Source organism: Ovis canadensis, chromosome X, assembly GCF_042477335.2.
Source record: "Ovis canadensis isolate MfBH-ARS-UI-01 breed Bighorn chromosome X, ARS-UI_OviCan_v2, whole genome shotgun sequence".
In the NCBI taxonomy this organism is placed as follows: Eukaryota; Metazoa; Chordata; class Mammalia; order Artiodactyla; family Bovidae; genus Ovis; species Ovis canadensis.
Genome location: NC_091727.1, coordinates 82,639,226 through 82,663,664, shown reverse-complemented (window position 1 = coordinate 82,663,664; position 24,439 = coordinate 82,639,226). Strand labels below are relative to the sequence as shown.

Below are 24,439 nucleotides of genomic sequence, written 5' to 3'. Positions count from 1 at the left end.
AAGGAATATCAGCTTCTTTCTCTCTTTTACTTTCTTATCGTCAACTCCAGATCACCAGGTTCTGGTCCATTAAAGGACCTCAACAGGTATGTAGGGGTATCTCATTGCAGTTTCAATTTTCACTTCCCCAGTACTTAAAGAGTTCAGTATCTTTTCCTGAACAATGATGTTCAGTTCATCTTTTTATGTGCTTACTTGCCATTCTTACATACTTCTTGGTGAAGTACCTGCTCATATCTTCTGCCCATTTTTTATTGGGTTGTTTCCTTTTTTATTGTTGAGTTTTGAGAGTTCTTTGTATATTCTAGATACAAGTCTTTCATCATATAAATGATTTGAAATATTTTCCTACTGTAGCTACTGTTTTCATTTAGTTTCTTTCATTCTGTAGTTTTTAATTTTGCTGAGGTGTCCACATATTTCTTTTATGGAAAATGTTTTTTAAAAAAATTATTGTAGTTGATTTACAATGTTGTGTTAGTTTCAGGTGTACAGCAAACTGAATCAGTTAAATATATATATATATATATATATATATATATATATATATCTCCACTCTTTTTAAGATTCATTTCCCATATAGGTCATTACAGAGTATTGATTGAGAAGAGTTCCCTGTGCTGTATCCAATTTCAGTTTTCCAGTTCAGTCACTCAGTCATGTCCAACTCTTTGCAACCCCATTGACAGCAGCACGCCAGGCTTCCCTGTCCATCACAAACTCCCAGAGCTTGCTCAAACTCATGTCCATCCAGTTGAATGATACCATCCAACCATCTCATCCTCTGTCATCCCCTTTTCCTCCTGCCTTCAATCTTTCCCAGCATCAGGGTCTTTTCCAACGAGTCAGTTCTTCGCATCAGGGGCCAAAGTATTGGAGTTTCAGCTTCAGCATCAGTCCTTCCATGTATATTCAGGACTGATTTCCTTTAGGATGGACGGGTTGGATCTCCTTGCAGTCCAAGGGACTCTCAAGAGTCTTCTCCAACACCACAGTTCAAAAGCATCAATTATTCAGCACTCACCTTTCTTTATGGTCCAACTCTCTCACATTCATACATGACTACTGGAAAAACCATAGCTTTGACTTAGACAGACATTTGTTGGCAAAGTGATGTCTCTGCTTTTTAATACGCTCTCTAGGTTGGTCATAACTTTTCTTCCAAGGAGCCAGAATCTTTTAGTTTCATGGCTGCAGTCACCATCTGCAGTGATTCTGGAGCCCAAGAAAATAAAGTCTCTCACTGTTTTCATTGTTTGCCCATCTATTTGCCATGAAGTGATGGGACCAGATGCCATGATCTTAGTTTTTGTATAGTAGATCCTTATTAGTTATCTATTTTATATATAGTAGTATGTATATGTCAATCCCAATCTCCCAATTTATCTGCACCCTCCTTTATCCCCCTGGTAACCAGAAGTTTGTTTTCTACATCTGTGACTTTGCTTTTCTCTTGCAAATGAGTTCATGGAAAATGCTTTCAGTTCCAAGAATAAGAAATTGTTGGCAAGCCCAATATTCTATAGATTTTCTATCTTTTCCCCTAAAACGTCCATACTGTTTTCAGTTTGGACCTATGATTCCTTTAAATTTTTGTTTGGTATGAGATTTAGATTGACATTTATTTTGTATATGGTAGTCGAACTGTCCTCCTTTCTCTACTAAATAGCTCTTCAGTTTTGTCAAAAATCTTTGTAGGGGTCTATTTCTTAACACAATTCTGTTCCACTAATCTAGGTGTTTATCTGTTAACCGATACCACACTGTCTTATTATCATTTCATAATAAATCCTAAAGCTGGGTAGTGTGATTCCACCAACTTTATTCTTTTTCAAAATGAAGGTTTTCAACTTCCTTTGCCTTTCCATATAAACACTAGAATCACTTTGTATCTACAAATACTCTTGCTGAACTTTTGACTATTGCTCTAAATCTATAGATTATTTTGAGAACTGAAATCTTGACTACTAATCTGCTGAGTCTTCCAGTCCATAAACATGGTATGTCTTTCCATTTAACTAGGTTATTCTTTGATATCTTTCATCAATATTCTGTGGTCTTCAGCATGTAGATTTGATAGATGTTGATACATATTACACCTGTTTCATTTTTTGTATTACTGTGCTAAAAATTTGTTTCCAATTTTCTATTGCTAGCATATAGAAATATTCCCTTTGTGTGTTGACGCTGCATCCTGTTGACATCACTTAAATCACTTATTAGTTCTAAGAATTTCTTTATAAATTCCTTGGGATTTTCTATGCAGACAACCATGTCTTATGCAAATGGGGATCAATTTATTTTTTCCAATCCATATGCTTTTAATTTCTTGCTTTATTACACTGAGACTTCAGGCACAAAGTTAAATAGAAGTGGGCAGAGGGGGATTTTCAGCACCTAACTCTACTTCTAGGACCATTATGATTGATAGACCTTTTAATCTACAGGTCTCTCCAGCTCTGTTTTTTGGAGGTAAAATTCAGAGAACATAAAATTCACCACTATAACCATTTTAAAGTCTGTGATTCAAGTACTTGTACATTCACAATATTGTGCAACCATTACCGTTACCTAATTCTATAATAGTTTCATCACCCCCAAATGAAAGCCCATACCTGTTAAGCAGTCACTCCCTGTTATGGTCTGAATTGTACCCCCCCTCCACCCAAATTCAAATGTTGAAACCTTAAGCCCCAGTACCTCAGAAGGTGACTGCATTTGGAGAAAGGGCCTTTGAAGAGGTAATTAAAATAAAATGACAGTTAAGGTTGGGTCCAAGTCCAGTCTGACTGCTGCCCTTATAAGAATAGGAAACTTGGACATGCAAAGTAACAACAGGCATGCACATGTATGGAGGAAAGGCTACATGAGGACACAATGAGAAGGCAACCATCTGCAAGCCAGGAAAGTGAAAGTGAAAGAAAGTGAAGGTCACTCAGTCATGTCCGACTCTTTACAACCCCATGGACTATACAGTCCATGGAATTCTCCTTGCCAGGGTACTGGAGGGGGTAGCCTTTCCCTTCTCCAGGGGATCTTCCCTGGATCAAACCCAAGGATCAAACCCAGGTCTCCCGCACTGCAGGTGGATTCTTTACCATCTGAGCCACAAGGAAAGCCCACAGCCATCCTAGTATCTCATTACGGGTCTTAAAGACTAATGATGTTGGGCAGCTGTCTCTGTGGTCACTGTATATCCTCCTTGGAGAAGTGGCAATTCGGTCCTTTGCCGATTTTTAAAAATCAAGGTGAAATTTACATAACAAAATTATCCATTTTAAAGGCAACAATTCAATAGAATTTAGTACATTTACAGTGTTATAAAACCACAACCTCTATGTAGTTCTAAAAAATTTTCATTACCCCAGAAAAAAATCCTGTATCAATTAAAGCAACTGCTCCCCATCCTTCCCTCTGACCAACCCATGAAAAACACCAGTTTTTCTGTCTCTATTCTGGATACTTCATATAAATGAAATCCTACAATATGTGACCTGTTTTGTTTGGCTTCCTTCGCTTAGCATTAATGTTTTCAAGATCGTTCCACATTGCAGTATGTTTCAGTACCTCATTCATATTTTTATGATGAATAATAGTCCCCTGAATGCATATACCAATACTAAATTTTGTTTATCCATTCATCAATTGATGGACATTTGGGCTGTTTCCAACTTTTGGCTATTGTAAACAGTGCTGCTATGAATATTCATGTCCAAGTGTTTGAGTACCTGTTTTTAATTCTTCTTGGTATATACCTAGGAATAGAGTTGCTAGGTCATATGAGAATTCTGTGTTTAACTTTTTGGAAAATGTCCCCAATACTTTTTCACAGCAGCCGCAACATTTTACATTCCCCACCAGCAATGCCTGAAGGTTACAATTTCTCCACATCTCTATCAACACTTGTTATTCTCCATTTTTAATATTATGGTCAACTCAGTGGATTAAGGTGGGATCTCATTATAGTTTTGCTTTGCATTTTCCAAGTGATTAATGATGTTGAGCATCTTGACATGTGCCTGTGGACCTTTTGAACATTTACTCTGGAGAAATATCTATTCAAGCCCTGTGCCAATTTTTAAGATGTCGTTTTATACATTCTGGATACTAGAGTCATTCAGATATCAGATTTACAATATTTTCTCCCATTCTATTGTCATTTGACTTCCTTGATAATGTCATTTGATGCAAAAACGTTATGAAATCCAATTTATCTGTTTTCATTATCCATGCTTTTGGTGTTCATATATAAGATTCCATTCCATACGACTCAGTCGTGTCCGACTCTTTGCAACCCTGTGGACTGTAGCCTACCAGGCTCCTCTGTCCATGGGATTCTCCAGGCAAGAGTACTGGAGTGGGTTGCCATTTCCTTCTCCAGGGGATCTTCCCAACCCAGGGATCGAACCCAGGTCTCCCGCATTGCAGGCAGACGCTTTAACCTCTGAGCCACCAGGGAAGTCAAGATTCCATTAACAAATCCAATGTCATGAAAATTTCAGTTCAGTTCAGTCACTCAGTCATGTCCAACTCTTTGCGACCCTACGAACCTCAGCATGCCAGGCCTCCCTATTCATCACTAACTCCCGGAGTTTACCCAAACTTATGTCCATTGAGTCAGTGATGCCCTCCAACCATCTCATCCTCTGTTGTCCCCTTCTCCTCCTGCCGTCAATCTTTCCCAGCATCAGTGTCTTTTCAAATGAGTCAGCTCTTTGGTGTCTTTTCAAATGAGTCAGCTCTTCACATGAGGTGGCCAAAGGATTGGAGTTTCAGCTTCAACATCAGTCCTTCCAATGAACACCCAGTCCATCCTAAAGGATCTCCTTGCAGTCCAAGGGACTATCAAGACTCTTCTCCAACACCACAGTTCAACAGTATCCATTCTTCGGCGCTCAGCTTTCTTTATAGAAAATTTCTCTCATGAAAAGTTAGCACTATGTTTTCTTCTAAGCATTTTATAGTTTTAGCTCTTCTGTTTAGGTCATTGATTTGATTTAATTTTTATACCTAGTGTATGTGGATAACCAGTTGTTCCGGCACCACTTTTTGAACAAACTCTTCTTTCCTCATTGAATGACAGCAGTATCTTTGGTGAAAACCAACTGGCCATAGATAAGCAGCTTTATTTACTTCATTAGTCTCTATGTCTCTACTTTCGCCAGATCCACAAACTTTAGTTAGTGAAACTTTGTAGTAAGTTCTGAAATCTGGAAGTATGATTCCTCAAATTTGATTCTTCTTTTTTGATATTTTGACTCTTCAGAACACTTTGGAATTTCATGAGTTTGAGGATTATCTTTTTCATGTCTGGAAAAAAGGTCATTGGAGTTTTGTACGGATTTTACTGAATCTTTGGTAAGTACTGTCATCTTCACAATATTATGTCTTCTGATTCATGAATAAGGGATGTCTTTAATTTATTTAGGTTATTCTTCCTTTCAGCAATGTATCCTAGTTTTAACTTTATAAGTCTTTCCATTCTTGGTTAATTTTTTTCCGAGGTATTTTATTATTTTGGATGCCACCATAATAGATTTTTAAAGTGTCCTTTTTTTGATGGTTCATTGCTGGTATATAGAAATACAACTGATTTTGAACACTGCACCTTTGCTGAATTTGTTTATCAACTCTAGTTGCTCTGGGGTGTTTCTTTAACATTTTCTATATATAGGATCACATCACTAGCAAATAGTTTTACTTTTTACTTTCCAATTTGAATGCCTTTTCTGTTTCTGCCTAATTGTTTTGGCTGGAACTACTAGTAAAATGTTGAATAAAAGTGATAAAAGTGGGCAACCTCATCTTGTTCCTGATCTTATGGGAAAAACCTTTCAACCTTTCAACATTGAGTAAAATGTTAACTGTGGGATTCATAAAAGTCCATAAATATTGAGACATGTTCCCTAGATCCCTAGTTTTTTGAGTGTTTTTATTATGACTTTTAAATTTGTCAAATGCTTTTTGTGCATCATGTGTTTTTTTTTCCCCTCTTTATTCTATTAACGTGGAGTATTAATCAACTGATTTTCTTATGTGCTGTTGAATTCAGTATGGTAGTCTTTTGTTGAGGATTTTGCATATTAAAAAGATAATACATGATTATCAAGTGGGATTTACCTTGGCATACAAGTGATGTTCATCATAAGAACTAGTTAGACAAAGATATCACAAAAAATTATAAAATGTTATTATGAATACAAATGCAAAAATCCTCAACAAAATACTACCACACTGAATCCAATATCATCTTTGGCCTCTGGAAAGAATTTGAGAAGGATTAGTGTTAATCTTTCTTTAACTGGGTGGCAGAACTAACCAGTGAAGTCCTCTGGTCTTGGAATTGTCTTTGTTGAGATGTTTCTGAATACTGATTCAACAGTAGGGAGTCAAAAGATAGTGTCTGCTATCTGCTGTTGATAGGATAAGTAAAGCAGCAAACTACTTAAGGTTAGAAAAGTAACAACAGAAGAACAGAAAGGAAGAATATAACTACACTGGGCAGAATGGAGATGGGGCAGTATCACTGGGATAAATCCTCCTTTGTGAGAAGAAGAGTTAATATCTAAAATTAGTAAATCAAGAAAGAGTATCAAAAGTATGTTATTTAGAGATATCAAAGGAAATATCAGAAGAACTAAAAACAAGATTTGGAGAAAGAAGTCATTCCTCCTGAGGAGTAAGACTATTGATCATAAAATGTGTACCATTCTGTATTTTTATACACATACATCTATTACTGTGATGAAAACTGTAACCCTTGTGTATGATTCAACATTCCAAACCCATGTAAAAATACAATGAAGTCTTCCCACTTCCTCTCTGATGCGGTGACTGATGTGATTTGGTCCAGATATTCGTGAATGGTATAGCATTCTATAAATACTATTCTTGTATCTTGCCTTTTACTATTTAACAATGTATCTTGGAGATGTTTATGTATCACTCCTGAGCTTCCTCCTATTTTTAATAGCCGAATATTATTCTATTATACTGTACTGAGAGACATCTGTTCTTTTCCCCAGGTCTTTGCTCTTTCAAACAATGATATTATAAGAAATTGACCAATACTATAAGAAAAAAATCTGAAGCATTCTTTGCTTCTGTCTCCCAATGAGATATTGAACACGGCTTTCATCTCTGCCTGCTTGGTGCATGCCACAGTGTATGGGATACAGTAGATACTGTATTTGCTAATTTAGCTTGAACTAAATTTCAATGAAGGAAGTAAGCTAGGTAAACATTTCAATGAGATGCTGTAAGTCTAAAATCAAGTTTATGGCACAGGAAACACAAGAGCTTATACAAATCTGTAAGACTGCATACTCAGTCTTTCACAATTCATCAGAGAAAGGAAAAGTTGACAGTGCAACTCAGTTTAGAATAATACTGGAAAGGAAATCTCAGACAGGGCTGTAATGATGTAATTGCAATGTCCAGACTGCTTATGTTAGTCTAGCTTTGTAGATCCACAGTATCCAAGATACTAAAGAGATGCTAACTCCTCACAGAGATGTTAGTAAGTATAAGTAGACTACAGAATTCTTCGCATCTTACTAATGAGAGAAATATTAATAAAATAAAACAAAACAATCAATTCCCTGGACTGGAGATTAACCCACCAATACATACATATATCTCTGTCATACTTACTCTGAGCTCTTTTGGGCCTGTATGGATTGAAAGCAAGTATAGAGTACCCGTCCAGTCTTAAAAAAAAAAAAAAAACAGAAAGAAAAAAAAGAAATAAAAGTCACACAGAGGATTAGTACTGAAAAAAGTACAGCAACCTAACAGACTGTAAGCTAAAACTCAAATGCCCCTCTGGGACTGGAAAGTTAGAAGAGATTTCTAAAGATGGAATATGCATAAATCAGCTTCTGTAAGAAGGATAAAATACTCAGTCAACATGAAATGGCTACAATGAAACATCTGCTCATATGACAGCAGAGAAATGGTCACAAATGCGAGACCCAAGAAACTGAGGAGACCATTCAGACTCCTCTGTTGGAAACTGACAAACTGATTCTGTAACTATCTATAATGACAGTAAATAAATTTATAATGCCAAAGCCAGAAGCATTTCAAATGAACTATGAAGTTCAAGATACTGAACTTTAATGTTTTCACAAGAGTGATATAATGAAGAGTATTCACTATGAACATAGATCCTGAGACTATAACTAATGTACTAAACAATAGAACACACTTGGTGAGCTGGCAAAATTCACACTTGCAGCGTGAAATTTTCATTTGCAGTGATACATAGTAAAAGCTCTTGATCGGAACATAAAACTCAAACAGAGGCACTCTAAATAGAGAATGGTGTGTGTGCCAAGTTGCTTCAGTCGTGTCTGACTTTTTGCAACCCTATGGACTATAGCCTGCCAGACTCCTCTGTCCATGGGATTCTCCAGGTAAGAATACTGGAGTGGGTTGCCATGTCTTTCTCCAGGGGATCTTCCCCGAGAATGGCAAGACTAGCCATTGATTGAGCTGCTTAACTACTCTGAGCTTGTTTATTTATCCAGAAAATATGGATAATAATAACCCTCAGAGGCTGTTGTCAGGGTCTGAGCATATTTATGTCAAACACATAATGACTAAGTGCCATACAATACATGATGAATGGTGGCACTTGTTACTATGATTAGCCACCAAAAATATACAGAATCTGGCCACTTCTCATTGACTCCACTCCTACTGCTATAGTCAAATGTCCATTCTCTCTTCGCCAGTTACTGCAGTTTCTCCCTAACTGGTTTCATGGATGTCATGGATTCTGCACCCCCTCCTTCCCTATGTCCCCACCAGCACCCCCCACCCCAGACCTCACTGGAGGATGAGCACACGAGTTATCCAAACCAGGATACTTCCAAGAAGGAAAGGTGTGGCCTGAATAGGAGACTCGGGGCAATGGGTGAAACTGGGATTGATGGAGGCAAGCTGGGACAGAGGGTCATGTTGCAGCCACGCTGACTTCCTCGATATCCCCCTAAACGTTCCATGCTCACCGCAGGGTCTTTTCACTGGCTTTTTCCCCTGCCTGGAATGCTCTTCCCCCAAGAAATCCGCAAGACTTGCTCCCTCAGTCTTCAGCTCCTGACTCAATGACCTTCCTCATTAAAACCTTCCCTGGACATACTATGCAAATTCCCAAAGATCTTTCTCTATTCTGTGTGTGTATTTATACCTGCACATGCCTACATGCCTACATCCAGAGACACACGCACACACAATACCTTTGTATTTTTATCTTCTATGAAGCAGGAAAATATAAGTCCTACAAAGCCTTGATCCATCATCTGGTACATGGCTTGTGTGCGGACATCTGCAAAGAAACAAAGATAAAAATCCACTGTCAGTGAACTCTATCTCCCAGATGTGAAAATATAAAGATACCCAAGATTCAGATTCTAAAAGGACAATGGGGATATATTGGAATGACAATACTCTTGTCAAAGTAAAATCTTTTTCATTTGTTAGGGAAATACTATGGGAGTCGACAATTAAATAATAAAATGTACTAATGATTCTAGGCTGCCTAGCCCATGACTAGACCTGCTATGAAACGGAGTGTAGAAAGAAGATGGAAAACTTCTGTTAGCCCCAAAACACTTGATAATTTCTTGTAGAAAGACTCCAAAAGAAAATAAAAAGGCATGGAAAGGAGACAAAAAAGATTTCTGAGAATAAACTTTTCATGGACAGCTTCTAAAGAAGTGAATATATTAGACCTGATATTAAAGAATGGCAGTAAAAAAAAATTTTTTTTAATAAAATAAAGAATGGCAGTGTTGAACTATTACCTAGGAAACTATTGTATAGAAGTGACTGCTGTATTTTAAATAGATAACCAACAAAGACCTACTCTATAGCACAGGGAACTCTGTTCAATGTTCTGTGGCAGCCTGGATGGGAGGAGAGTTTGGGGGAGAATGGATACATGTATATGGCTGAGTCCCTCTGCTGTCCAGCTGAAGTTGTCACAACATTGTGAATCAGCTACTGTTGCTGTTGTTCAGTCACCCAGTTATGTCTGACTCTTTGCAACCCCACTGACTGAAGCATGCCAAGCTCTCTGTCCCTCACCACCTCCCAAAGTTTGCCCAAGTTCATGTTCATTCCGTCGGCTATGCCATCCAGCCATCTCATCTTAATCTTTCCCAGCCTCAGGGACTTTTCCAATGAGTCAGCTGTTCGCATCAGGTGACCAAAATACTGGAGTTTCAACTTCAGCATCAGTCGCCATCCCAATTCCCAAGAAGGGCAGTACTAAAGAATATGTTAACCATCAGACAACTACACTCATCTCCAATGCTAGTAAGGTCATGCTTAAAATCTTGCATGCTAGGCTTCAACAATATGTGAACCATGAACTTCTAGGTATTCAAGCTGGATTTAGAAACCAGAGATCAAATTGCCGGCATTCGCTGGATCATAAAGCAAGGGAATTCCAAAAAAACATCGACCTCTGTTTCATTAACTACACCAAAGCCTTTGACTGTGTGGATCATAACAAACTGTAGAAAGCTCTTAAGAGAGATGGGAATACTAGACCATCTTACCTGTCTCTTGAGAAACCTGTATGAGGGTCAAGAAGCAACGTTTAGAACCCTGTATGGGACAACTGACTGGTTCAAGATTGAGAAGGAAGTACGACAGGGCTGTCTGCTGTCACCCTGTTTGTTTAACCTATATGCTGAGCATATCATGAGAAATGCCAGGCTGGATGAGTTACAAGCTGGAATCAAGACAGGCGGGAGAAATATCAACAACCTCAGATATGTGGATGATACCACTCTAATGGAAGAAACCAAAGAGGAACTAAAGGGCTCCTTGATGAGGGTGAAAGGAGAGTGAAAGAGTTGACTTAAAACTAAATATTAAACTAAGATCATGGCATCCAGCGCCATTGCTGCTGCTGCTGCTAAATCGCTTCAGTCGTGTCTGACTCTTAGCGACCCCATGGACTGCAGCCTACCAGGCTCCTCCATCCATGGGATTTTTCAGGCAAGAGTACTGGAGTGGGTTGCCATTGCCTTCTCCAGCCCCATTACTGCATGCCAAACATATGGGGATGATGACTGCAGCCATGAAATCAAAGACACCTGTTTCTTGGCAGAAACGCTATGACAAACCTAGACAGTGTGTTGAAAAGCAGAGACATTATTCTGCTGACAAAGGTCCATATAGTCAAGGCTATAGTCTTCCCATATGGTATGATCAGCTATATTATCAGCCTATGGTATAATGGTTCCAAATCAGGAAAGGAGTATGCCAAGGCTGTATATTGTCACCCTGTTCATTTAACTTATATGCAGAGTACACCATGAGAAACCCTGGGATAGAGAAAGCACAAGCTGGAATCAAGATTGCCAGGAAAAATAGCGATAACCTCAGATATGCAAATGACACCACCCTTATGGCAGACAGTGAAGAACCAAAGAGCCTCTTGATGAAAGTGAAAGAGGAGAGTGAAAAAGTTGGCTTAAAGCTCAACATTCAGAAAACTAAGATCATGGCATCTAGTCCCATCACTTCATGGCAAATACATGGAAAAACAGTGGAAACAGTGACAGACTTTATTTTGGGGGGCTCCAAAATCACTGCAGATGGTGACTGCACCCATGAAATTAAAAGACACTTACTCCTTGGAAGGAAAGCTATGACCAACCTACATAGCATATTAAAAAGCAGAGACATTACTTTGCCAACAAAGGTCTGTCTAGTCAAGGCTATGGTTTTTCCAACAGTCATGTGTAGATGTGAGAGTTGTACCATAAAGAAAGCTGAGCACCAAAGAATTGATGCTTTTGAACTGCGGTGTTGGAGAAGACTCTTGAGAGTCCCTTGGACTGCAAGGAGATTCAACTAGTCCATCCTCAAGGAAATCAGTCCTGAATATTCACTGGAAGGACTGATGCTAAAGCTGAAATTCCAATACTTTGGCCACCTGATGCGAAGAGCTGACTCATTTGAAAAGACACTGATGCTGGGAAAGATTGAAGGTGGGAAGAGAAGGGGATGACAGAGGATGAGATGGTTGGATGGCATCACCGACTCAATGGACACAAGTTTGAGTAACCTCCAGGAGTTGGTGAAGGACAGGGAGGCCTGGTGTGCTGCGGTCCATGGGGTTGCAGAGTCGGACATGACTGAGCGACTGAAACGAACTGATGGTATAATCAGCTATACCCCAATACAAAATAAAAACTTAAAATAAAAAAAGAAACAGACTCACAGACTTAGAGAACAAACTTATGGCTGCCAGGGCAAAGGACAGGGGGAGGGATAGTTAAGGACTTTGGGATGGCCATGTCCACACTGCTGTATTTAAAATGGATAACCAACAAGGACTTACTGTATAGCACATGGATCTGCTCCATGTCATGTGGCAGCCTGGATGGGAGGGGGCTTTGAGGAAGAATGGATACATGTATATGTATGGCTGAGTCCCTTTGCAGTCCACCTGAAACTATCACACCATTGTATGTTAATCACCTATACTTCAATACAAAATAAAAAAGTTTTTTTTTTTCCTAAAAAGTGACTACAGTAGAATTAAACACTGCATTCCAGGGAATAGAAACAAAATCTCACTAAATGGTTATGTAATTTTTGAAAAGGAAATCATAAACACCAAATAACGTTTGAAAGGATTAAAAATTACCAAACACTGAACAGAGGCCAAGATGAAAGGTCTAAAGCCTTCAGACCACTATTTATGGATACAAAAGATCCAGCAAAATGGTGCAGAGAGCATGGTTTCATCTGGTGCCTTATGCCCACTTACCTTGTTTTAGATGTTCTTAAAGAAAGTGAAAGTGAAGTCGCTCAGTCGTGTCTGACTCTTTGTGACCCCGTGGACTGTAGCCCACCAGGCTCCTCCGTCCATGAGATTCCCCAGGCAAGAATACTGGAGTGGGTTGCCATTTCCTTCTCCAGGGGATCTTCCTGACCCAGGGATCGAACCCAGGTCTCCCACATTGCAGGCAGACACTTTAACCTCTGAGCCACCACTGAGGCTCAGATGTTCTTAAAGATACTTTCATTTATACCTTTTTATCTGGATCAGGACTTCTACCTTCCATCTTCCTAAGTGAAAAGGGAACTCCTGACATAGATGATTTATGGGCCAAAAGCCAGACTAGGTGAGCGTCACTTGCCTACCACATATTTGCAACTCAACATGTCTGAAAGCACAGATTGGATTTCCTCCACAGGATCTGCTATCCCAAATGCATCCCCTTCTCAATCAGCAGCAACTCCATCCTTCCAGGGGAGAGTGTTCATGGCCTCAGTAGGGAGGCCAGAGGTCCCCAAATGGCAGGAGGAAACAAACTTCTCATCCTGTGTTGTCATGGCAACACCTGGTTCTGCGTGAACTTAACTCCATCTCAAACCTTGAGCTCAGCAATGCATTTTTCTCATGGAAGTGTCTTTCTGAAGCTATCATAAGGAACTATGTATCTGCTAGGACACTGGCCCGTCTTCAAGATTCTTGGCAACTGTTTTATGGCCCAGGGATGAATCACCCTTTGCCAGTGTGATCTCAAGATGCATGTTGTGGGTGAGGTGCCTGGTGCCGCTGTTTTGGTTTCCTTTCTCTGATTAGCAACTTGCTGATAGGTATATAGTTCAGTTTCATTCAGTCAATCAGTCGTGTCCGACTCTTTGCAACCCCATGAACCACAGCACGCCAGGCCTCCCTGTCCACCACGCCAGGCCTCCCTGTCCACCACCAACTCTCGGAATTTACCCAAACTCATGTCCATTGAGTCAGTGATGCCATCCAACTATCTCATCCTCTGTTGTCCCCTTCTCCTCCTGCCCTCAATCTTTCCCAGCATCAGGGTCTTTTCCAATGAGTCAGTTCTTCACATTAGGTGGCCAAAGTATTGGCATTTCAGCTTCAACATCAGTCCTTCCAACAAACATTCAGGACTGATCTTTAGGATGGACTGGTTGGATCTCCTTGCAGTCCAAGGGACTCTCAAGAGTCTTCTCCAACAACACCGTTCAAAAACATCAATTCTTCAGTGCTGTTTTCTTTACAGTCCAACTCTCACATCCATACATGACTACTGGAAAATAGGTATATAATTCCTTGCTAAAAAGTAGCGAGGAGGCACTCTTTTTGCCCCCTTCTGATGTCTGCATCAGAAGCTTTCTCCGTCTCTTTTAGACTTTAATAACGCTGTATTATGCACAAAAAGCTCTGAGTGATCAAGCCTCATCACTGGCCCTGGATCGATTTCCTCTGGTCTGGGGGCCATGCATCCTGGTGTCAGTCATGGCTCATGGCAGCAACCTTTCACACGGTCCCCCCCATCACCTCCCCACCCTCACTTCCCACCAGTGTCCCCCTCGATCACTCAGCTCCAACCACACTGGTGTTCCTGCTTTTTATCACATACTCCAGCCATGCTCATCCTCGGGGCCTTTGCAGTGACTATTCTTCTTTGCCTGGGATGTTCTTCCCCAAGATATTTGCAAGGCCCATTCTTACTTCCTGCAGGTTTTGGATTCCCTGTTACCTTCTCCATGAGGTCTAATCATGCGCCTTAAAACATAAAAACTCTTCACCCTTTACCTTGATGTATGTCTTCTCATCAGATAACCTTAATTCTTTGTCAATTACAACCAAAAGGCCGAACCCAAAAGATACACTTTAGTCTAAAGGATGGCAGTCTAAGAGAACTTCCTGCACCTGTGTTGTCCTGTTTTTCTTTCAGCATCAGAGGGTCTCAAGGCACAACAGAATGCCACTTCCCATTTCCTGGTGTGAAACAATCACAAATATAATCTCTCGTTCTCTTAAAAACCTTTATTCTAGGGCCTGTGGTCTCTGTTTCAGGCAAGTTGAGAGTAAATGACAGAAGATGAGAGATGATATGCACAATTTGTCTTTAGAATACGAGCCCTGAGTTAGCCATCCCATTATAATAAAATTTTGGTTCCACCTTCACTTATTCTGGCTCTTGTCCCAACGGAGTTTCCATCTTAGTCGGTTTGCTAAGAAGAGTATGGAAATGTAATTATCAAAAAAAAAAAAAAAAAACTGTTGATGATTCTGAGGAGCATTGACTTGTAATTTCTAGAAAAAAATGTTTGTTTAGGAAAATGTAAATGTTTTAATTGACTGGTTATAGAAAACTGCTTAATTAAAACCACAGCCTATGTTTGTCATGGGAGGTTGATGGGATCCAGCAACTTTGGTGATAAATTAACTAACAATGACATCACTCTAACAGTGCTTCATTTCTTACGAAACAATTGAGCAGGTATCAAAATTAAGAACATACCTACAGTCACATTTCTCCTCTTACTATGCACTTCCAGAGACAGGAAATCGAATGCAACAGTGACTTAAAAACAGTGCCAAGTCTCATGCGACTTATGATATAGGCTGCGGTATTTCAACTGCTTCTCTTTTTCTTTTGGAAACCGTGAGTAAGTAAGTGAAAGTCGCTCAGTCGTGTCTGACTCTTTGCAATCCCATGGACTATACAGTCCATGGCATTTTCCAGGCCAGAATACTGGAGTGGGTAGCCTTTCCCTTCTCCAGGGGAATCTTCTCAACCCAGGGATTGAACCCAGGTCTTCTGCATGGCAGGCAGATTCTTTACCATCTGAGCCACCAGGCAAGCCCCTTGGAAACCATGCCCTTTAGGTAAAATTTGGGTCAGTTAGTTGCACGGGTACGATGTAACTCAATTGTCTCTTTCCTCACCACCAAACTTAAGCTTCCTTTTCCATTTCCTGTTTTCATAAATAGCATTCCCACTCCACCGACAAAGCAGACCCTGGGGAATCCAAGGCCCCCAATTCACAGAAACCTCTGTTCAGATACTGACTCTGCTACTTAGTAGCTGTCTTGTCTGGGAGGTGGCCTTTCAGCTCTGAGTGGGCTTAGTTTCTTCCCTTAAGAGCCACACAGCCCTCATGATTATCTGAAAAGTGTTTCAAGAAGTAGAGAGTGGTTGTTACATAATATGGAGACTTAGAATGTTTCCTAGATTTTCAACTTGGATGTCTCTGGTGACTTTGGTACGATCCACTTCAACAGTAATAGGCTAGGAGCCATACTACAATGGGGTGAGGAGTAGGCGTGACAGCATTACAATTCTTGTTACACACAAACACACCCCATTCTCACAGCCTTCTCTCTCTCTTCCTTTTCTTGAATGGAAAAAAAAATGTCATTTACTCTTTTCATTTGTTAACATAGCTAAGGATTCTTTCCCTATGAAATGTATGTACTGTACATACTTTAAATCAACCTTTTTTAAAAATTCATCACTCATTTTTTTTCCAAGGCCTGCTAATACAGGGCCACTGTTTGACTCAATTCTGAAATGGCTGTTTGCAGATAAGCTGTATACAGCAGTTTAGCTGGGAGATGATTTTTTCTTTACTTCTACTCACAGTTTGACCACACAAACCCATTTGAGATGGCAGTTGAGAGACCTAATGGATTCTTCTTGTTAATCATTCAAATGGTGTCCACCCTGCAACTTTAGATATTCAATTGTACTCTCTTTTTGTCCTTAAAAGAGTTTTACTGATGAATACTGTGGCATCTTTTTTCGGTATTGTAATAAGCATGTGACAAAAATGCCATATAGAGTCATCCCTCAGTATTTGCAGGGGATTTGTTTCAGGACACTCAACTCCCAGGGCAGATACCAAAATCTGCAGAGGCTCAAGTCTCTTCAATAAAATGGTGCAATATTTGCATATAACCTAGGCACATCTTCCCATATACTTTAAATTATCTATTATTAATATAATACCTGTTTCTGCTGCTGTTGCTAAGTTGCTTCACTCGTGTCTGACTCTATGCGACTGCACAGATGGCAGCTCACCAGGCCTCTTTCTCCCTGGGATTCTCTAGGCAAGAATACTGGAGTGGGTTGCAGTTTTCTTCTAATATAATACCTAATACAACGTAAATAGTTGCAAATACTGTAACAGTTGCCAGCATGCAGCAAATTCCAGATGCTCAGTTCGATAAGCCAATGAAAAAATTTGAACGATGTCAGTAATTTCAATAATTGTAGGATATCAATATTAATTTATCAATTTTGATAAATGCACACTGTGACTATGTAAGAGAATTCTTTGTATTTAAGAGAGTCACACCAAAAGAGTACTTAGGGGTAAAGAGGGATTAGGGTCTGCAACTTACTCTCACACACACATGCATATACATACATGTATGTAGACAGTGATACGGCAAACGTTTCAAAATGTTAACATTTGGCAAATCTAGAGGAAGAGTATTCAGGAGTTCTGTGTACTATTTTATCAACTTCAAGTCTGAAATTATGTCAAAATCAAAGTTAAAAATAGCACTATTCTTGTTGCCACAGGTTCCAGCTTCCAACTTTTTCTCTTCCATCGAACAAACTGTTTCGATCCACTCTCTGGTACTGTGGCAATAACAAACAAGGTGAGGAAAGATAAATTTAGAGCAGGTACATTTTAGAAAAGCTCTTCCAGGTGACTGAGAGGTAGCCTTCATGACATGAAGAACCACGACTCCTAATTTGGGGGAATTCATGTCACGGGGTAGATGAACACAGAAGTGTTCTAATCCACTGATGGCTATGGCTAGGACGAGAACCTCACAGTGGAGAGACCACAGACCTAGGAGACAGATCTGGTTCAAACCTCAGCTCTGCTTACTCCTCACTGACGTGAGGGGGGAGACCTCTAACTCACGGGGTAGAGGAGAAAACATTCATTTCTACAAGTTAAGTTATTTTACATCTTTCCAAAGAGTCAGGTACAGACAAAAGATGACCACGATTAGAGACAAGGGATAAAAATCAAAGGAGAGAAAACAATTTTGTTAAATCATACTAATCATAGGGGTGAGAAGGTAGGCTCAGAGCACCAAGAGCTAGGATGATATATACGTTGAAAAGAAAAGGTAAACATCAAGTTTGTAAATGTCCCCCTTCACATCTTTGATTCTTCCGAATGGGAGTGTACTGGACAGGCACAATCAGCAATTTTCAGTTAGTTTATTTATTATTAGTGATAAGATTATATTTGGATATCAGCCAGTTATCAGGTTTTAGTCCTGATTTCCTGAACAGTATCAAAATGGAGCGCTGAAATTTTATCTCTGTAAACAACAAATTGATATGACATAAATCAGTACTTTTAAAAATTGCAAAATGAAAATAAGGACATCTGCTTAAAGAGAGGACTTCCCTGGTAGCTCAGATGGTAAAGAGTCTGCCTGCAATGCTAGAGACCAGGGTTTGATCCCTGCATCGGGAAGATCCCCTGGAGAAACCATAAGCCATGTAGCGGAGAAGGAAAAATGATATTCATTTCTAAAAACAATAAACACTGCAACCCCAGAATACTTACCAACATGTGAAGGCCAAACAGTTATATGGGGATGGGAGTGATACCAACCCACAACTCTCATGGGGCGACCGGTCAGTTCAGCCAACCTGTGTGTCTGTCAAGGTATTTTCAACTTGTAGAAACAAAATCCATGCTGTTAGTAAGGGCTCAGACAGCATCTTAAAGTTTCAAATAAACCCATTACAATTTAATGTCAACAAGTCTAAAAAGGTCAAAGGTCAATACCAAAATTTCCCACACTTTTCATCTAAAGACGAACGTGTTTCCTTTTTTTTAAAAAAAAGCAGAAATCGTTTGGTTTCCATTCTTGGATACGGTTATAGCCTCTTAATCCAGTTTAGCTACGTATTTGGATGTCACATGATTAACTTAAGTAATCCTCTATTCTCTCTCTGGTCCAACCTATCCTCATTCTCTTAAGAAGTGCAAAATTTTGAAAAAGTCATGTGGGGGCTTCCCTGGTGGCTCAGTGGTGAAGAATCTGGCTGCCAGTGCAGGAGACACAGAATCGATCCCTGATCCGGGAAGATCACACATGCCATTGAGCAACTAAGCCCACGTGCTGTAACTATCTGAGGCTTTAACTTGAGATAAGAACTCAGCTGAAAAGAAAAAGCTGTCCCCTTCTGTTGCTGGTTCATTTTCCTGCAAATGTCTTACACTGAAACCCAACAGGCCTTTCTACATAACTAAGTCTAAGATGACTTTTTAGGGACTTCCCTGGTGGTCTGGTGGTTAGGGATCCATGCTTCTACTGCAGCACCATCAGTAAAAGACTGAAAATAACCTCAACATCTTCATGAGGTCACCCCAACCATCCAGGGCTGTGTTATGCAGGCTTAAGAGTGAGGTATCTCTATATCGGTGGACAATTCTCTAGGTACACTGTTATGTATCATTACAGCTACCATATGTATTCAAAACTTTGTAAAAAAGAAAACATTCTTATATGTTTCTGTATGCAAAGAATTCAACCATAAAGACACATGAAGATGTGATAGTCCTGGTTATGTCCAGGGAGGAATGCTTGGGGAAATGGGGCATGGAAGCTGGAGTGAAATACTAATTTTGTATACACTATTATACCTTTTAAAAGTTTCTACCATGCATGTTTTCTAGTTTTCAAAATTACTTTTCAATTGACTAGAAGATTAACTTATTCCAAAGGAATGATAAATTACTAAAACCACCAATGCAAATTTGACTTGTTATGGTTGACCTGTAGAATCCAGAATTGTGGGAAGCAAATGCCCCATCTGATCACTTAACCAAGCAACTGGATCTAAGGGGTAAATATGAGAACTAGGAAACAGTCATCAGGCAGAAAAGGAGCAAACAGAGGAACCTGGAAGCCTCAGAGCACATAAACGCTTCTTACTGACCAATAAGGATATCTCTGCCTCTGTTGAGGCCGCAGACAGCTGCTCTGGAGAAATTTCTACGCGATCCTTCCTCTTATCAGAACGTCGTAGGATGATGACAGAATGGATATGAACAATTCTGACGGTGTCAACCTACAGGGAAATCCACAGAAATGTTTACTTCTGTCTCTCTCCAATAATTATCTCCTCCTGCAACTAGTGGACACATTGTATTACACTATCAGGTTAAAAAGTTGCCATCTTAGAAAACTGGGATTTTTCTCATGCATGATGGAATGTTTCAAATATATCCAAACTCAATATATACATTTCCAAACAAAATGTGAGATTTACATCAACGGAGGACTTTCGCAACAATCAAGTGATAATCATTTGATTTCCAACTATGTGCAAAATTACAAGGCTGAGCGCCGACCACCTAACATGCGGTTTCACAGCAAGAATCATACATGAAACTACATTAAAATAATGCAGTAAATAAATGCTACAGAAGTGCAGAGAAAACGAGTCATTTATATTGAAAAAAGAAAAAAAGAAAGAAAAGAAAGCTTTCCAGAAAAGGCAGCCGAGTGTATCTTATCTCCCAATTGTTGTGTGTATGCACACAAATAGACAGAATTTCCATAGATGCCAAATCAATGTCAGTAAGATGTTTGGGAGACAAACTGGCCAACTGATTGAAATCAAGAACTTGAGGTGGAATGGCAGACAGGCTGAGAAATGTTAGATGGAAATATACAAGGTCTCAGGTAGCAAGCCGTGGTCTGCAGGATGACATCCAAGGAAGGAGACTATTTCAGATCGCTTGACCGTAAAGTACCAGCCTGTGTGTATGTCCAAGATGGAAGAAACAGACTGGAGAATCACTAAGAAGAATCTGCAAGATTTTGGAGATTATGCAGCCTAAGTGATGCAGGCCAGAAAACTGTCAAGGTTGAAACTCAGAACAGAGGAGGCACATCTAAGCTTAGAAAGGGTCTAGGAGAGGGAAGATGAGAGCGTTTTCAGATGAGCTGAACTCAGATGAGAGTCTGGAAATCAAGGCAAGGAATTATTTGAGGACAGGGAACAGAGGTCCAGGGTGGATCCCGGGGTGTACCCATGGTTTAGGATGGGGTACAGTAAAAGGAATGAGGAAGGAAGACAGAGGGGTCAAAAGCAGAACGATGAAATGGTTGAACAGTTTCAGGAGGGTATGGAATTGCCAGACACTGCAAGTACGAGGGTGAAATCTGAGACATTTGAAGTGATAGACCCTATACTGTGCAGCAAAGCAGCCTTAAGGCATGTGCGGCTACTGTGCTTCACCTGTGGTTCCTTTTCATGCCTTTTTTTTTTTCACCTCATGAACTCTTTCATAGACTTTAAATTCTCTGCTCATCCTATAAAAATGAGTTCCTCTCCCCTCCCACACAACTTCGCTTATTGCACACACATATCTACTAGAGCTTACATGTGTTCTATTTGTTGACAATCTCCTCCTCTACTAGAGTTGGACCATAAAGAAGGCTGACCAGTGAAGAATGGATGCATTTGAACTGTGGTGTTGGAGAAGAATCTTGAGAGTTCCTTGGACTGAAAGGAGATTCAACCAAGCTATCCTAAAGGAAATCAGTCCTGAATATTCATTGGAGGAACTGATGCTGAAACTGAAACTCCAATACAGTGGCCACCTGATGCGAAGAGCTGACTCATTGCAAAAGACCCTGATGCTGAGACAGATGGCAGGCAGGAGAAGGCAACGACAGAGGATGAGATGGCTGGATGGCATCACTGACTCAGTGGACATGAGTTTGAGTAAACTCTGGGAGATGGACAAGGAAGCCTGGCGTGCTACGGTCCATGGGGTCACAAAGAGTTGGACATGACTGAGTGACTGAGCTGAACTACCGGAAAATCACATCCTCTGTCTTTGCCTTCTCCCACCTTCCGTCTTTCCCAGCATCAGGGTCTTTTCCAATGAGTCAGCTTTTCGCATCAGGTGGCCAAAGTATTGGAGTTTCAAGAGACATGAAATTTGAGCAAACGCTAGGAGGCAGTGGAGGACAGAGGAGCCTGGCATTCTGCAGTCCAAAGGATCACAAAGAGTTGGACACAACTTAGCAAATGAACAACAACAACTACTAGAACACAAGCTCCTTAAGGGCAAGCAACATGTTTTAGTTATTTCTAACCCCAGCCACCGTACAGTATCTGGCAGGCACAAAGTATACAATAAAGAAAATCAGGGAATTTCCCTGGTGGTCCAGGGGCTAGGACTCTGCACTCCCAATAAAGGGGGCCTGGGTTCAATCCCAGGTTGCGGAACTAAATACCACATGCTGCAACTTAAGAGTTCACATGGTGCAACTAAAGATCCCACATGCCACAATGAAAAACATCCAGTGGGCCACAACTAAAGATCCCACATGCCACAACTAAGACCCAGTGCAGCCAAATAAACCAATGTTACGTTTAACACAAAAAAGAAAAGAAAATCAAACTAGAGACAGAAATAAATTCAACCTTCCAAGGAGCAACAAGGCAAGAGCTGACTTTGGAACAGAAACAACCAAGTATAAAGAGAATGGGTGACATTTTCATGTGCAAAAAAACTGAGAGATCATTATCAGCCCAGAAACGCTAAAAAGAAAAAGGAAAATCTCAGGTATGACAAAGTAAAGAACAGTGTAAAAGGTAAAATACGAGTAAATACAAATACAGCTAACTGTACAGAACAGCATGACAATGTCATGTGGGGCTTAAATAGCATATCAATAAAATCCACACAAATAGTAATCCAAAAGGTGGGAAGATGTAAATGAAATTTCAATGTTCAAAGTTATACTGTTATCATGGAAATATTAAGAACGGTAATTTGTATTAGATTAACAAATCAAGAATGCCTATTGCAATATGTAGGATAATAACAACAAAAAGAGTAAAAAATGTTATATCTAATTAATGGAGGATCCCAGGGAAATAATATACTGATGAATCCAAAAGAAGGCAAGGAAGGCGAGAAAAAGAGAAAAAAAGAAAGACGGTCAAATAGAAAGCAAAAATATGACAGTTATATATATCTATAGATCTGTCTGGTGTGCATGTTATATATATATATATAATTACATTAAATGTATTTGGACTAAACAGTATAGTTCAAATGATTATCAGATTAGATTTTAAAAAAAAAAAACTACAGGCTGCCAATAAGAGACACACTTTCAAATATTAGTACACAGAAAGGCTAAAAATAAATGGATGGAAAAAGATATTCCATGCCAACATAACTAGACAGATAAGGTTGCTCAACTCATGAAGTTTCATATCGAATGTGCATGGTACAAACTGACAGAGAATTCAAGATGAGGAAATGGACTCTGAAAAAATCAAATTACATCATTAAACCATTTTAACAGGAGTTGCTGCCCAGGGTGAATTTTCTCCCTTTCTCTACTAAGAGAAAGGTTTAGCGCCTAAGAGGAACGAAAAAAAGAAGTTTAGCATAGGGTGGTGAGACCAGCCCAGGTCTAAAAAAGAAAACAAAATAAGCACAGAGGTCACAGAGGACTGACAGATGTCTCCAAAAGTCACAAGGAGCTGAAGGGATTGAGGAACAGACTGTTATGGTCATAGTCACACAGGAAAGAAGATATTCCAGCTGGACTAGATCAGCCCCTACCCTTTTCCAGTTCCTTCTGCGCTTCTGCCTTCGTACAGATCAAAGGTCAGCAAACTACGGCTGGCCTGGTCTCCCTCGGGCCAAATCTGGCCATGTTCATTCATTTATCTTCCAGTAGCTGCTTCTGCACCACACTGGCAGAGCTGAGGAACTACAGCAGAAACTGTATGGCCCCCAACGCTAAACATATTTACTATCTGGCCCTTTCCAGCAAGTCTGCACCCCTGCATGGCACTCCAGGGATCCTGGGCAGGTAAGCCTAATTTCCTACTGCAGGGGAGGTATGCTAATTCAAACAAAATGTGTTTATCAAGTCTATACGACATGTGAGGCACTGCATGAAGGCTAAAGCATACAAAGATAAACAGGATACAGTAGTCACATCCAGGAAGAGAGACAGGCAGGGCAACAACTCGAAGACAACATCCCTGATATACCCTAATCGATATGCTACAATCAGGGCAGGTTCCTTTAAGGTATCTGCACTGAACCACAAGGGAAAGGGAGTCAGCCAAACAGAGACGGATAAGCAAGCAGTCCAGACAGAATACCCAGCAGACAGAAGAAGTGAAACAGCACAGCATCATCTGGAAACTGACATCACTTGCCATGGTTAGAACTTGAACCCACCTAGAGACACGTAAGGAGAGAAACAGATATGAGGTCAGGAAAGATCCTGACTGATTCACTAAGAAGCCTTCATCCTAAAAAAAAAAAAAAAAATAGAAAACCCACTGCCTTTTCAGCAGACTTGTAGCAGAGTGCTGTTCTCAAAAGATCACATCCTAAGCAGTCACAAGAAAAGCCTACAGGGAGGACAGACTCCCGGCAAGGAGACCGTGGAGACGCTGTGGTTCCCAAATGTGGCTGCATGTGAGAATCACCTGGGGAGCTTTGCAGACAGCCGCAACACAGGTCTCACCAAAAACCGAGTCGGAATTGGGATTCTGTAGCGACTATTTCGTAATTCCAAGATGCAGCTAGGTATGGGAACTATGGTAGGAGG

The 24,439-nt window shown here is 40.1% G+C and overlaps 1 protein-coding gene across 1 annotated transcript in view; it reads right to left on the bottom strand.

The window, feature by feature from the left end:
* BRCC3 (BRCA1/BRCA2-containing complex subunit 3) overlaps nucleotides 1–24,439 on the bottom strand; it is a 73,716-nt gene that overhangs the window by 45,947 nt on the left and 3,330 nt on the right. Inside the window, exons 4-7 of the mRNA XM_070291937.1 lie at nucleotides 19,785–19,904; nucleotides 18,391–18,478; nucleotides 9,243–9,331; nucleotides 7,654–7,709 (exon numbers count right to left, since the gene is read on the bottom strand). Coding sequence (XP_070148038.1) covers nucleotides 7,654–7,709; nucleotides 9,243–9,331; nucleotides 18,391–18,478; nucleotides 19,785–19,904 — 353 coding nt within the window. The remainder of the gene's footprint in view (nucleotides 1–7,653; nucleotides 7,710–9,242; nucleotides 9,332–18,390; nucleotides 18,479–19,784; nucleotides 19,905–24,439) is intronic.